General features: G+C 35.9%; 1 protein-coding gene and 1 long non-coding RNA gene across 2 annotated transcripts; both read right to left on the minus strand.

Annotated features, from left to right (window-relative positions):
• Nucleotides 1–1819: 1819 nt before the first annotated feature.
• LOC149936352 (uncharacterized) lies at nt 1820–9057 on the minus strand. The gene is made up of 7 exons (XM_090153672.1): nt 8931–9057; nt 4466–4518; nt 3046–3102; nt 2945–2980; nt 2855–2881; nt 1975–2013; nt 1820–1903 (listed from the first exon to the last, which is right to left on the minus strand). The coding sequence occupies exons 1-7, from the start codon at nt 9055–9057 to the stop codon at nt 1820–1822; spliced, it is 423 nt and encodes a 140-aa protein (XP_090009798.1).
• Nucleotides 9058–10521: 1464 nt separating this feature from the next.
• LOC149936353 (uncharacterized) lies at nt 10522–13786 on the minus strand. The gene is made up of 3 exons (XR_016472191.1): nt 13654–13786; nt 13497–13574; nt 10522–10555 (listed from the first exon to the last, which is right to left on the minus strand). It is a non-coding gene; the product is annotated as an uncharacterized LOC149936353 (long non-coding RNA).
• Between the last annotated feature and the right edge of the window lie 225 nt (nt 13787–14011).

Raw genomic sequence — 14011 nt, forward strand, 5'->3', positions numbered from 1 at the left:
GAGATTACCGGCAGTTGCAACATGTGCTACATTAGTCGGACTAACATAACGACTGCTGTAAACCCGCCTGAATGAACATTTAAGTAATACAGACAAGAAACTAACCGACAAATTATCCTTAGCAAAGCATATTAGTGAAAATCCCGCGCACGAATTAAATGGAACGAATTGATTGGAACAACACAAATTTTCCGCAAATTAGAAAAAAAATTTAAACATAAATTACTTTTTATCGATTTAAAATGTCTAATATCAGTAAACATACTACAAAACATTAATAGTGGTGCATTGTTAATCAGTTTAAACTAGTCTCAAGGTTTAGTTTTACTTTTAGATTCGAAAAATAAGACTTTATTTAAATTTGCAAACAATATATTAAACTAATCCTGAAATGAAAACCTTTTTATTTTTTGCGGAAAATTTTCCGACTTACAACACTAGGTGAAAGTATAACACCGCCTCAAACTGATAATTTGGGTATTGAGTTCCCGTGCGTTGATTAAATTATTTGAGTAATTAACAAGTTGGCAAGCCAAAATATACCTCTCCTCGGAAGAATTGTCCCTAGCGGTATTGATTTCTCAAGACGACCCTTAAAGATATCTCCGCAATTCAGAGTTATTTATTAAAAACGTAATCCCGATTCAATACCGCCCGGTATAAAATTTTAATTTTAATTAAAATAATTGAGACGAAACAACCGAGTTTAATTTATTCAGAATAATATAAATTTATAAATAAATAATACCAATAGGGACAATTCTTCCGAGGAGAAGTATATTTTGGCTTGCCAACTTGTTAGTTGTCTTCCATGAAAAATGATTGTGATTAAATTTGCACGACATGTTAATGTGAGTTAGAAAAGGTGATAGGTCAAATTTAAGATTTCAAATACTATAGTGTATTTTACCAAGCATGTTGTACCCATATTTTTTTACAATTTGACAATTTCGTTACTATTTAAATTTCAATTTATCGCACCTAATCAGAAGTAAATGAACCGAAGTTATTGGAATTGACTTGAGAACTGGGAGGCATTTTCCGTACGGAAATCTAGTTAACAGCCCCATCTCCTCCCACGATAAATTGCACTAGTACTATAATTATTCCCTATGTAAACGCTATATATAATTCAATGATTTAAACGCGAACTCTAAATATTACGTGAAAAATCGTGAGCGCGCGTTTTGAAATGATGTAAAGACAAGCATCATTTCAATATCACGTGTTATTTAATCCATTGAAATTTAACTTAAGCCTAGCAATGGGTAACATCAGTACGGTGCTTAGCTGATTTCTCCGAAAGACGGTAGGTGGCGATAGTCAAACTTAGGCTCGATAGCCACTTAGCGCGTGAAATGTTAAAGGATGCTTTAAACTATGATTCCATAAGGAAAACGTCTCCAATATTTCCAATATAGCGGTCTGATAACTTCGGTTCATTTTCTTCTGACTTAATGTAATCAGAGCAGCTACAAATTACGCCGTTGTCAAAAGAATAATATCTTCACTTGGAAATACGTTTTTTTGGGGGATGTGTCATTCATAGACCAATAATCGTAACCTTCAATTGAATCGTGTTAGCAATAGTCAAAGTGAGCCGTGAGTCATCAGTTAATATTATTTTTTTTTGCGTGTATGCAAATGAAACATATATTAAAAAATTTCCATTCTGGTTTGAAACATTAAAATAAAATGGTATGATAAATAATTTCAAAATTCGTGGGCCATCTAAAATATCTTTAGGCGGGCCCTACTAGACATACATGATACCACATAGTGAAATAAATTAACACCGCGTTAATTTAGCAAAAAATATTTATTCTTTTGGGGTTGTATTAGAGCCAACCCGTTTCTTTTTCACAATATCAAAATATATTTGTTCCACATCTTCATAGCAGACCTAAGATATTTACAGAACATAAATATTTCAACTAAATTGGAAAAAAAAATTATATTGTTATTTTCATCAACCTTTGATTTTCTTATAAGTTCGATCTTGATAGTGAGCATCTGTTAAAAGTTAAAGTTTGTACATCATTAATTATGAATAATCATGAATGGTTAGGATGGTATGATCCAAGTTGTCGAAGGAAAACATATGACTTCATAATTTATGACAACAAAAGTGTAATTTTCACCATAATGAGCGTTTTCTCAACCAGCATTGACAAAAGCACCTAAAGTAAGACCTCATCGAAGAAATTGATTTAAGGGCACCCAGGGTGGGGAGATTTAAATCTGAATGACGTCTCATCTACCCTTCGAACTCTATCGGTTGAATTGTTTCGTATTGCACCACTATTTAAGTTCCACCCACCCAATACTAAAATAAATATTGCGCTATCGAGCGTTGGTAATGCTCTTTAGATTGGCGAATCATTTACTATTTTACCACAGTTTATTGCATTTCAGATGTGCTTAAACTGGTAAAAGATGGCGCATCAATCTATGCGCAGATAATATTACTGAAGCAGAGTATAGAGGAGTCAAGGTGCTACTCCTTGATAAATTAAATTGTTAAGCATTTTCCGCCGTGATTCCGTCGAGTACGGAAAATAGCCTCAACGGAATAGTTAGCGTTAGGACACACAAATTTAGTCAGTGGCGTAGTCAGGGGGCTTGTTCCCGCCCGAAACGTACGGTTATTTTTTCAATTACATGCCTCCACGAAACATAATACTGGCTATACTCTAATGACTTACGCGGCGGTAATTCAATTTTAAACTCACTTTCTTCCAATTGCCGTTTTTACATACATTCAATGTAAACGTTTGCATGCAGTGCGAAAATTAGACTCAACGTGAGAGCCAGTCCAATAAAATGAAGGGGTGCTATTTCATTTTAAACTCACCTTCTTCCAATTGCCGTTTTCACATATCTACAAGTGAACTTTCTAATATATTATTCAATTTAATTTAAGTAATTAATAGTGCCCTTTTACCTTTCCAGTAGCGGCATCACTATCAGTGCCATTTTTCTGTAAAAATATGAAATATAAAGTAACGTCATATTTATTTTTAATAAATATATAATGTCACCAACCACTTTGACGTATTCTTTGCATATCAGCGCTTCCAATTTTATCATTTCAAGATAATCCTGTAAGAAATAAGCCATTTGTTTGAAGCGAGGTGAATTACGTGCCCCTATACTTTCAAAGGTTTTCGAACGGTCATGAGCTACATTTATATTTTTATAACAGCCTTTAAGTCTAATTACTTTCACGCGATATTTCTTCAGCTAGGCTAATAACCCAATACACCACCACAGGCTCAAATCAATAACAGCGTTTTAAATAACTGCAAGTTTAGACAGAATGTAGTTATAATGTTAGTGGTGATTAAATGCTACATTTCTAACATTTTAGACAAATAAATATCTTGCTTTTGCAAAACATGTCCAGCCTTTGAACAGACAGTGAATCTTTGGAGGCCAAATTACAGTTCAATATATTTAGCTTCTTATTGCCTCATTATACCACATATCCAGCCTGATGAGCGAGGCTACTTTGCAAAATACCTTAGTTCGTACGCCTTCTATTGGCAGACACCGATATTAAACTTTCTTAGTAAAAATTGTGGAAACCTGGATTTTCTGAAGTTTTATAGATTTCTAAATAATAATGACCGCTGACGTCAGGGCCTACCAAACGAAGCGTAACAATGGCTCACTCAGGAAACCCAAGATTCCACGCGGAAGCTCCTTTCCTTCTGGAGACCCCTTATCATAATATTTACCTCAACTAACACTTACACTTAACAACCAAATCTATTTTTTATTAAAATATCGAACATTCACCTAGTGCTTAAATTATTTTTGTCTGGGCAGCTTTCGGTAAGAATCAATGCAGAAGAAACAATTTTTTGAAAAAATATTTTCGAAACCGGAGACGCGAAAACCCGCACAGTAAGAAAGCGGACTCTAAGGTTAGTCAAGGATGAGTCCGTTGAGCGTTACTGAACACAGCCCCTATATTTATTCAAGTGAAGTTTCTAGTAGACGTGCTAGTATCTGCTGGCGTATTCAGTTTCTCTAAATACCTTCACAGACAAAATAATTGAAACGTTGGTGGGGACGAATCGATTTTCCGTAGAAAATGCAAATGTAAATAAAATAATTCTCAGAAAAACAACCAAATCGTCCAATTTTCCAAACCACCCAGTATTTGCATAATGATCCAGCTCATTTGAAAAGCAGGAAATTCGTTTTAATACGCTACGACGAACTACCTATCGAATTTAAAAAGGACAAAGCCATTTTAAGCACTAGAATTGGGTACTATACACCTGAAATTTCCTTTTAAAAATACAAAGCAAGTAGCTAGGTTATAAAAATTACAACTAACGAAAGCAAAGAAAAACATTTTATAAAATAATCAATTAATGAAATAAAAATAATAGTGGAGGTCACTAGTATAACATTGTTAAGTCAATGCGAACCTATGACGAAGTAGAGTACTTACTTTGAAGCATGGATACTTTTCACTGTTGGTCTTAGACATAGAGACAATGAATTCTGAAACATAGGAATGACAAAATGAAAATGATACATTCATTTAATTGGAATCAGAATAATGAATTATCTTATATATAGTCTTAAATGTGTCAACCTATGTGTATACAATATGATATACATATATGTATAAATAAATCAACTTATATGATTATATGATGATATTATAAGTAAAATAATAATAATAAGTATGACATTTCCCATTGTTTTAATGCTAATTTCCTGGCGAATCTTTTCCCGACGTTGACATTCTCTCCAAGCTCCGACTCGGACTTACACTCGAACTGAGCAGCGTGTTATTGTCCTTGGTAGTAGTATATTTCGCTTTACGCATATTTACACACTAGGTGTCTCTGTGCCGAGAACTTACTCGAGATGCGCAATAGCGCTGAAAATCAGTTCGGTGATAATTTTCCGAATTTACATACTTATCTCTATTATGTTACTTATGATGATATCAAACAGAAATCGCCATCTTGTATATTTTCGAAATAGAATGATGGATGAATGAATATTAATTAAAGCAACCATTTCATAAGTGTCACACATTTGCATTTGACGATTATTAATTAATATTTATTCCACCCCATTGCACATAGTCCCTTTTAAGACCGGGATGAGATGAAACCTCTTAGTTACCAATTATAATGAAATGAATTTAAAAATAAAGAAATAAGGGCTTATTACAATATTTAAATTTTTTTTCTCATCAACCTTTTGCCAGTTTAGAATTGTAAAAACCCTTAAGAGTTCAGTGATGTCTTCGAGCTCGGAAGTTTCTGTAGTCTTAAAATCGCGAAGGGGATCTAGTGCCTGTTCCGTGTCCTCCAAGGCCTCTCCGTCGCGTGAAGGTTAGTGGCGTAGGAATGGAGTGGTACAGGGGTACAATGTACCAACCTTGAAATTGGACAGTAAGGGGCGCTAAAAGGCTGTTGAAGAGGAGGCTGCGCAACTAAATATCCAAGCTGTACCCCCCTTACCCCAAATGTTCCGACACGTATGCTCTGGGTCATTACGAAATATGGAAAACATAAAGCCTGCTGTTAGTAGAGCGCCAATCCTAAACAAGAAAAAGAGTGGCCTCTTTTTGTCATTCAAATAAAAGGGTTTTACTGAAAGACGTTGCTTAAGGTGATAGTATTCCATATTAGAGTGCTGTAATACCTCTTCGTTCCTCTTTTTATACGCAGAAAGATATATTGATTTTTCCGCCACTCTCCTCCATTCTCGTTCGTTTTAAATAACCGCCCTGGATACGTCGGTGACATACTTCTAATCCAAAACGTTGATTCTTGTCGTACATTGAGCATTGTATCCCGTGGAATTTACGTACGTGGGAACTTTCTTCACGACCGCGCTACCGTATCTTCGCTCATGAATCGTAGTCTTCCTATGTCGCGCTCATAAAGTTTATTTCTACCGCCCATATACTTGAGCTTGATCGAGCTTTCGTACCGAGTCCCGAGGGAAGCTTAGTACCTCGTGGATATAAGTTAGACAAAACATGCCCGGAATATGGATCTTGATGGGTGTTGCGAGTGGAATCCTTCCAGCGAGCTTTTAAATCGGTGGTCCAAGGGTTAGAGGTAAAGCGCTAATAGTATTGGTGACATTGGGCATCCTTGATTTAGTCCAATTTAGTCCAACCTGGCTGGGTATAAATTATCCCGATATATCTCCTAACCAATATCTATAGTTCGTGTCTTTATAAATAGTTTCGAGATGACCAACAAAATCAGGCGAAAACCCTCCTTTAAACAGCGTGTGCCACAGTTAACCACTACGCACTGAATCGTTAGCTTTTTTAGATCGAGGAAGGCTACGTTTAACGGACGAGATTCTTTCCTAGCAATCTCAATCATGAGTGAGGAAAAAGAGTTTATCCGCACTCCTCCTGGCTCAGCTAAAACCAACTCATCTAAGATACCGCGAGACTCTGCGAAACTTTCTAGACGCGATTTGAGTATGAACAGATATAGCTTGGACAATGCTATTTTTCGATAAGATAAGATCCGCTTTCGTCTTATTTACTGGGTTAATCTTCGTAGAGACCAAATATTTTATCGCTCGCGTATAAACTTGGTCCAAGCCATCACGACCCTTTCATCGTTGTTGCGATAAGCGCGCGATAAATTAAACCACCTTTTCTGAACTCAACGCCGAGGAAATAAACCACTCGTAGGATAGGAACAAGGAATTTTTAGGTCCATTATGGTCACTTCCTAAACTGAATGAGCCATCACCGTCTATTTCCAATATCGTTAATAGGTCGTATAGAGCGGAATTTAAAATCGTATAATCTAGAAGACCTCACGCCGTCCAAGCAATTGCGCCTTTAAAGTTTTCAGTCAGATTAACTTTATCCTCGGTTCGAAACTCGAAACTGAGGAAGAAAGTAGCTCGCATTTGGTGTATTCCTTGACATCCGTGTTTTTCAGGCGTGCGTTAAACTTGTAACGTGTTTATTGGTTTTTAGTTATTGGTGTAATATTTTTAGGCCTACATGAGGATTTTTGGTAGGGAATATAAGTTGACGTCAATCAATAGGTAATGGCTGGTTTACCCTACAAGGCTGGTTTCCCAAAAACGTGGTTTCAAATATGTGGACACCTGTGGTGTGCGCGAAAATCGAGAACCACGTTAGTGGGTTTGTCCCTCGATGGAACTAGTTCATTCTAACTGACATCACAAAAATATTTTGGCGGGAAAACTTTGAGGAACAAGGATTGCGCGCCAAAATGGGCAGAAGAGTTTGGGAGACGAAAGGAGGTAGATCTTGAAAAAAAGCTAGACCATAGTCGCGAGGACTCAGATCACGAGGGAAGCGAAATACGTGACGGCATGATAACTACATGATCCTCTAGCCGGACTCGTACGCCGCGGAGCCCCGCATGTTGCCAGTGATCCTCTCATCGGACTCGTAACGCCGTGGCCGTGGAGCCCCGCATATGTTGCCAGTGATCCTCTCATCGGACTCATAACGCCGTGGAGTAACTTCATAAACATTCATGCGGTACCGTATAAATCAATTTAATTTAATTGGGGAACCAGCCAGTTCGAACGTAAAACAATGTATTTAGTATAATTAATTAAGTTAGCTTGTTAAAGTCTTGGTTAGGTTTTAGTGTGTAGGTTAGTAAATGTAGAATGTTGTTTAACTTTATTTTTTGTGGTGTGTATAATTATTTTTATTAGTGTATTAAAGTATGACGAAACTAATTCCTGAAGTCTGTGCCCATTAATTTAATCTGTTGAATGAGTACGTCGTCTAAGCTTAATTCTATTGGGGAAACGTCTCAAACTCCCCAACTGTACCCGTAGGAAGCTTATTTGTAGGATTCAGCGCGGTTACATCATCTTTCAGGCGGGAGACAATCCCTTCATTCCCACTTTTTCTTCCCTGTTTGTCCTCAATAGGTGACCGCTACAAGTAATCTAGTATTTTCTATATCCAACGTAACCGTATGCCCCTTCCACGGCTTCCACTCGTTTGGTCAACGCAGTTGGATGACCCGTTGCCCGTAGACATAGGTGTACTTTGTTCGTGGTAAGCTCCGTAGTCATATGAATTTGTCGACCCGAAAAGGCAAATATACTGCAACCCTCCAGTTCTACAAAGGCGGACCAAGCCATTTCGCCCTCTATCGCATAGAGGCACCAGAAATATTAACATTTGACATTTTAATTTGTTTAAAAACTACTTGTTTCTTCAGTTGAATTTTGGCTTATTATATTTAACACGAAACGTAGCTTAAAGTAGTGTTACAAGTGTTTTTTTAAAAGGATACCGGAATTTACTTTCCTCAAAGCCTTTAAATTACTGCTATTTAGAATAAATAGGATAAAATTGAATCTCTAAATGTTTGCTTCCCTCTAAGCAATTTTGAATTTTTCTATCACGTCTGTTATTGAATTAAAGCTTTCTCGGCAATCCCCCCAATGTAAATCTAATTTATTTTGTTGCCATCACTCGATCACAACAATTACTGAAACGATTTTTCAGAAAGGGTGTAAGAGCGATCCAAATGAAATTTCGCGCAAATTGCCGTGAAGCGGATAATTTTGAGCTTCAAACTGTGAGTGAAATATTTGTGGTCAAAATTAATTGTTTTATCCTCGAGATGTTTTTCCGATTCCAATTTGAAATTTCGAATAAGTGCTATGCTTATAACGAAAACCGATTTTATAAAATCTGAAGTTAGGACTAATCAAGTAATATGTCGAATCATGGATATAATTTTACACTTGGACTTCTGATCTGAGATATTTGAGGTAAAAAGTCTATAATAAATAAGTTATTATTCGAATATATATGAAAATTATACTGTGGCTATCGAGCTGGAATTCAATTTAGAGAAAAGAGTTCTAAACAAATTTTAAAATAATTATGTTTTTATTAACTTGCTAGATCTTACCTTCCATCTCCGCAACTTCATATTTACACTGATTTCTCAAGTCATTACTAGTGCAGTTTTCTTTCATACCGCTATAGTATGTGAGGTCGAAGCACGAGCGTATCGTCACACCTGGTTTCTTCACCATTTGATCCCTTTCATCAGGAAAATTCTTAAAAAATAAAATTCCTAATAATGTATTTTATATGACAATGGCCAATAACGAACTCCGCAGTTTTTTACTCTCACTCTCAATTTGTAAAATACGCGATAACAAACAAGTTTCCCGAATTTCTGGAGTTATAGCAGACGACAGATGCGTATTTCCCCGTTATTCAGACCCATCGTATCGCGTTAAACCTAACTTCCACCGATAGGAGGAGGAGGAGGGTCTAACAGTATGAAAGTGACGAAACTTTCAAGGTACATTTATTCCGTACCTTTATAAACCAAAAATCTATAAGTTTGACGCAACGTACAGAGCGTACGATTTGTTCTCAAGTTCAGATTCTTTAAATGTCGAAAATACGATAAATGATTTAAAGAGGTACCAAGTTTAAAGAAATTATTTTTCATTTTCTTTGGAATGCTGTGGTAGAGCACTTCAGTAAAACGAGTAATAGATTTCCGGTTAATGTTATTTAGAACTATTTAGTACTCACGAAGCTTAGCACTTGTTTTAATTCCTGAAAAACGTGAAAGGTTTAACAAAAATATCTTAAAAGTTGGGCACTTCAAGGCAATAAAATGGGCTTTCTATACTTCCAGTAATTTGTCTATAATTTAGCCTTGTCATCGAAAACATATTTTTCCGGTGTGGAGATTAAACAATTTTTCAGTGCTTAAAATAGATTTGGTAAAAATTAATGGATTATTGATTGAGATATCACTCAAGAAAAGTTAATTAATACAGAGTTAAATTTCAAACTATTTAGTCACTAAAGGAAATTCTATTTCAATTTGTTTGTACAAATTCAAAATTCAAAGAGTGTTACTGGAACTACAACTAAAGAGAGCATTCTGCCTCAAAGTGCATTCTTTATCGTTTACCTTTTTATTCATTAGTTTGCACATCTAAAAACAAATAATTTTATTAAATGATATATTGTAACTTAAAAGCGTCCTAATTGCAATTTGAATTAATGGACCACAGAATCTTATCAATTTTAAGATGGTGATACAGGATAACGTTTTTCGTAAGGTGGGTAGCTACGTCTGAGTGAGGTAAATATTTGAAATTCGAACCAATTTTTTCAAACGATTCTGTGGACCTTTAACTAGCTAGATATGAAAGTTATGCTAAGTTCAGCGTTAGCATGGGCGTTCCAATGTGCTTAATCATTTTAGTAACTCAAAATCTACAAGAAACATACTTTCACTAAAAACTGTTATTGGACCTAATGATTTTACTAGTAACTTGTAAAATCTAAAGGAAATCTACGTCTACTTCAAAATTCCACAGGATTAAGTGGATTTATCTGTCCAATTCAAACAAATATCTTTACTTTTTAAAAATATTTGTAACTTTTCTTGTATGAAACTAACGCCAATTGCGGGTTATATGTAAGATAAGCGGGAGGATTTTGACGATTCAAAATAAACGTAGTTTTACTCACTTTTTTAATTTCGTCAAAAGCTTTATCAGCCTGAAATAAATCGAATTTGGTTAAAATGTCACTTAATTAATATTAAAATATTACACAAAAAATTAAACAAAAATGTATTATTGAATATTTTTCTTCTTATTATATTGAAGTATTATTTATCAAAAGCAATTGTAATTCTTGGGCCAAATTATAATGAAACATTAGCCTTTGTTTAAGCTTCAACAAAAATAGTTTCACTTTCTTTCTCCGCGAACCATTAAGTCTTTCTTAAGGCCTTAATAGGTCCGGTAGCGTTCAATATACGAAATGTTTAAAATTAATGAAGTTATTTCCATTCGGTTTCAATTTTATAATTAGAAAATCCGGAAAATTTAGCTTTAAAAGGTATTGAATTACATAAAAGGCCGATTCAGTATATCAAGGTGTGATATAGTGGTCTTGTGAAACCAATACACTTTAGTTTAAGCCATATGTCGGACTTGAAACCTAGATGGCGTTACTGTTTCTATATCGAACTGGGATAAGAACATCATAGCAAATAAGTCACGTTAACTATTTGATCTTTATACTTACAAGGAGACGACCCGAGGTGTTACACACCGATTTCGTTCAAACTCGGGGGATTGGTAGACCTTCATGTAACTTGAAAAAACCTAAAGGGAATTTATTCAATGGGCAACGGTTTTTCCATGGCAACGAAAAATGATTTCGACAACATAAAATGGAAATTTTTCCTATTTAAGCCATATCGGTTCATTTTCACTCATTTGGTTCAAATTGATCAAAATGTGATCAATTTTGATTTTCTTCGTCAATTTTTAACAATTTTTTCACCTGGGGGACCCTTGGAATCGGTCTAAATCCCATGTTATTTTTAATGGGAAAATTTCCATTTTGTGTTGTCAAAAACATTTTTGTTTGCCGTGGCAAAACGGTTGCCTATGGAGACATTTCCCTTTAAGATTTTACAAGTTACATGAAGGTCTACCAATCCCCCGAGTTTGAACCAAATCGGTGCGTTACACCTCGGGTCGTCTCCTTGTTAGTTTCAGCTTGGACGAATAGTTACTGGACCCGAAACCAAATGGCACACTTGGTGCTTTTACGGCAGCGCCGCTTGTAGCGCCGTAGTGTCAAGTATTGGAAAGTATTTAAAAGCTGTGTTCTTCACTCTCCGTTTTTTTCACCTAAACTCGTAAATAAACTAACATCCCAATTCGATTCGGGATATGCCCTCACGTAGGACATACATATTTGAATTGACTGTTAAAATTGCGTATATTTATCGCAAGAGGCTCGTGTGCAGTGTTTCTTCGCCCCCCCCCCCCCCCGGAGCTTCCCCTTTTTCCGACGCCACTGCCAGGCGTGCAGGGAGCGCCACGCTCGCCACTGGATACCGGCACTGCTCGAATGTATAACTCACTTAAATCTTTCGTCAGTCCACACATGGTTAACAGTAGCTAATGGTACATAAGTAGAGACTAACGTTAATTTTCACAACACAATAGTGCTGGCCATTTCCGAACTAAAGAAATTTTAATTTTATGTGGGATTTCTGGCCAATTCGCGGGACCCCGCAAACCCACGTTTGAGTTGAGAGCCAGTTCAAGATTCAGAAACCAGCGCCATTTGTCTACCAATATTTCATCTTCGACCTTGGAAACCTATACGAAACTTGTCCATTTTCTTCTAGATGGCGTTGGATACCTTATACAGGGTGCTGACTATGCTTTGGGTAAAAATTCCTTTAAGGTTGTTAATGTACAGGATTATTGGAATATTGGAATTAATGAACAGGGTGATTGATAAAGCTTTGTAATTAATGAACAGGGTGATTGATAAAGCGTTGTAATTAATGAACAGGGTGATTGATAAAGCTTTGTAATTAATGAACAGGGTGATTTATAAAGCTTTGTAATTAATGAATGGATTCATTAATAGGGCTATAAGTAACTCGATGACTTGGCCCTCTAACCCCGTGGTACAAATCTCTAACTGTTATACTAATAAATTTGAACTGTTTGGTTGATTTGATTTGACTTGATTCGTGAATTGGTATTTGAGGTAAAATTACTTTTTGGTTGTTAATGCTTAGTGCGTTAGTTATGTTAAACCACAGGGTGATTGATATATTATTTATAACATACAGGATGGTTGATAAAACGATCATTTATTATACTGCTTTTATTAATTAATTTCTTGTACAAGGTTATTGAAAATTTAAGTTTAATATTCAAAATATATCTAATCCATCGGTCAATTGCGTGTACTCAAAAGCCTATAGTAAATATATTAATAGATGTGGTCACTGCGCCCCAAAAATGGGACTACTCTTATAAGGACTTTGGATAACTTGCTAATCCTTTGCCTATCATTCTGATGCAAATGTTCATGGTGGAACTCTCTTGTTGGCGATTTTTACTATAGATGGAGGGTAAAGGAGCTTTCATACTTCCCCCCGAAGTTTATTATAGATTTCTGAAAATGTTCAGATTTATCGTGGTGTACAGCATTTATTTAGTTTACCATATTAGTTCCACTAGAGGTAATTAGATGGCGCAAGGAGACAAAATCATATGTACTTTATTCCCCACCACTCGACAACGAACGGGTTAAAATTTTTATAAATAAATAGGCTAATACCCAAGGCACCACCTCAGGCCTAAGTTATCAAGCGACTTTTAAAGCCATTAATTCAGGTGGCCCGGTTTACAATGCGTAGGAGGGTGGTGGCAAGCCCTTCATGCCACGCGAGCCAATAGCTCCCTACATTAACTATTACCGTTAACCTCCACAAGTGTTTATGTCAGAGATAGGTAAAAATATCATGCTCGAAACGTGAAACCAAACATCCAGATTAAGTAAAGTATTATGGCAGATGGCGTTATTTAGACTTCGCACGAAGCCTATTAGTGATTAGCCAGCCATTTTAGCTAAAGCCGCTTTAAGAACCTCAGAGAAGACTTTGAAAAGAACCTACCTCTTTGATTTTCTGGTCCGAGTATGTTTTGGCAAGTTTGCAAATGTTTTCACGACTTTCATTTTCTTTTACCCACACCTTGATTCAAAAATTAAGATAAGTCAGATTAGATGCTCAGTTGGACAAGAACTATATATGGAAAATATAGCTTTCTCGCCTCTATGCACTCTGATAGATTGTATTTTTTGTACAATGCCTCTGCGCCAGCTTTGTAGCGGGTTTCGTGTTCATCTGTAAAATAATGATTGAGATCCTCAACTTAAATTAATGTTTATAGTGAAATATATTCGTGTATTCTCTTGCACCTTGGATTAATTAAACAGCTTAAAACATCCATTATGGAGCAGAAAACCCTCTATCAGAGTAAATCAGCGAATAAACGGAATTCCCCATTGCGCATGCAAGAAATGTGTCAAACGTTATCATCTTCACATTTTGAGCCAAGGCTTAGTAACACCCCCTTTCTTTCACATAAATAATTTGGTAAAATCTTAACATCCCAAATGTATGATCGC

This window comes from Leiobunum rupestre, chromosome 7 (genome assembly GCF_980474605.1).
Source record: "Leiobunum rupestre chromosome 7, qqLeiRupe1.1.hap1, whole genome shotgun sequence".
Taxonomy (NCBI): domain Eukaryota; kingdom Metazoa; phylum Arthropoda; class Arachnida; order Opiliones; family Sclerosomatidae; genus Leiobunum; species Leiobunum rupestre.

Excerpts from the sequence above, each read along its gene's own strand:
- LOC149936352 (XM_090153672.1), bottom strand. The coding sequence starts at position 9,057 with ATGGTGAAGAAACCAGGTGTGACGATACGCTCGTGCTTCGACCTCACA. Across the intron at positions 4,519-8,930 it reads TGAAGTTGCGGAGATGGAAG|AATTCATTGTCTCTATGTCT; the intron begins GTAAGATCTAGC and ends CCTATGTTTCAG. Across the intron at positions 2,014-2,854 it reads AAAACGGCAATTGGAAGAAG|ATGCTCACTATCAAGATCGA; the intron begins GTGAGTTTAAAA and ends AACTTTTAACAG.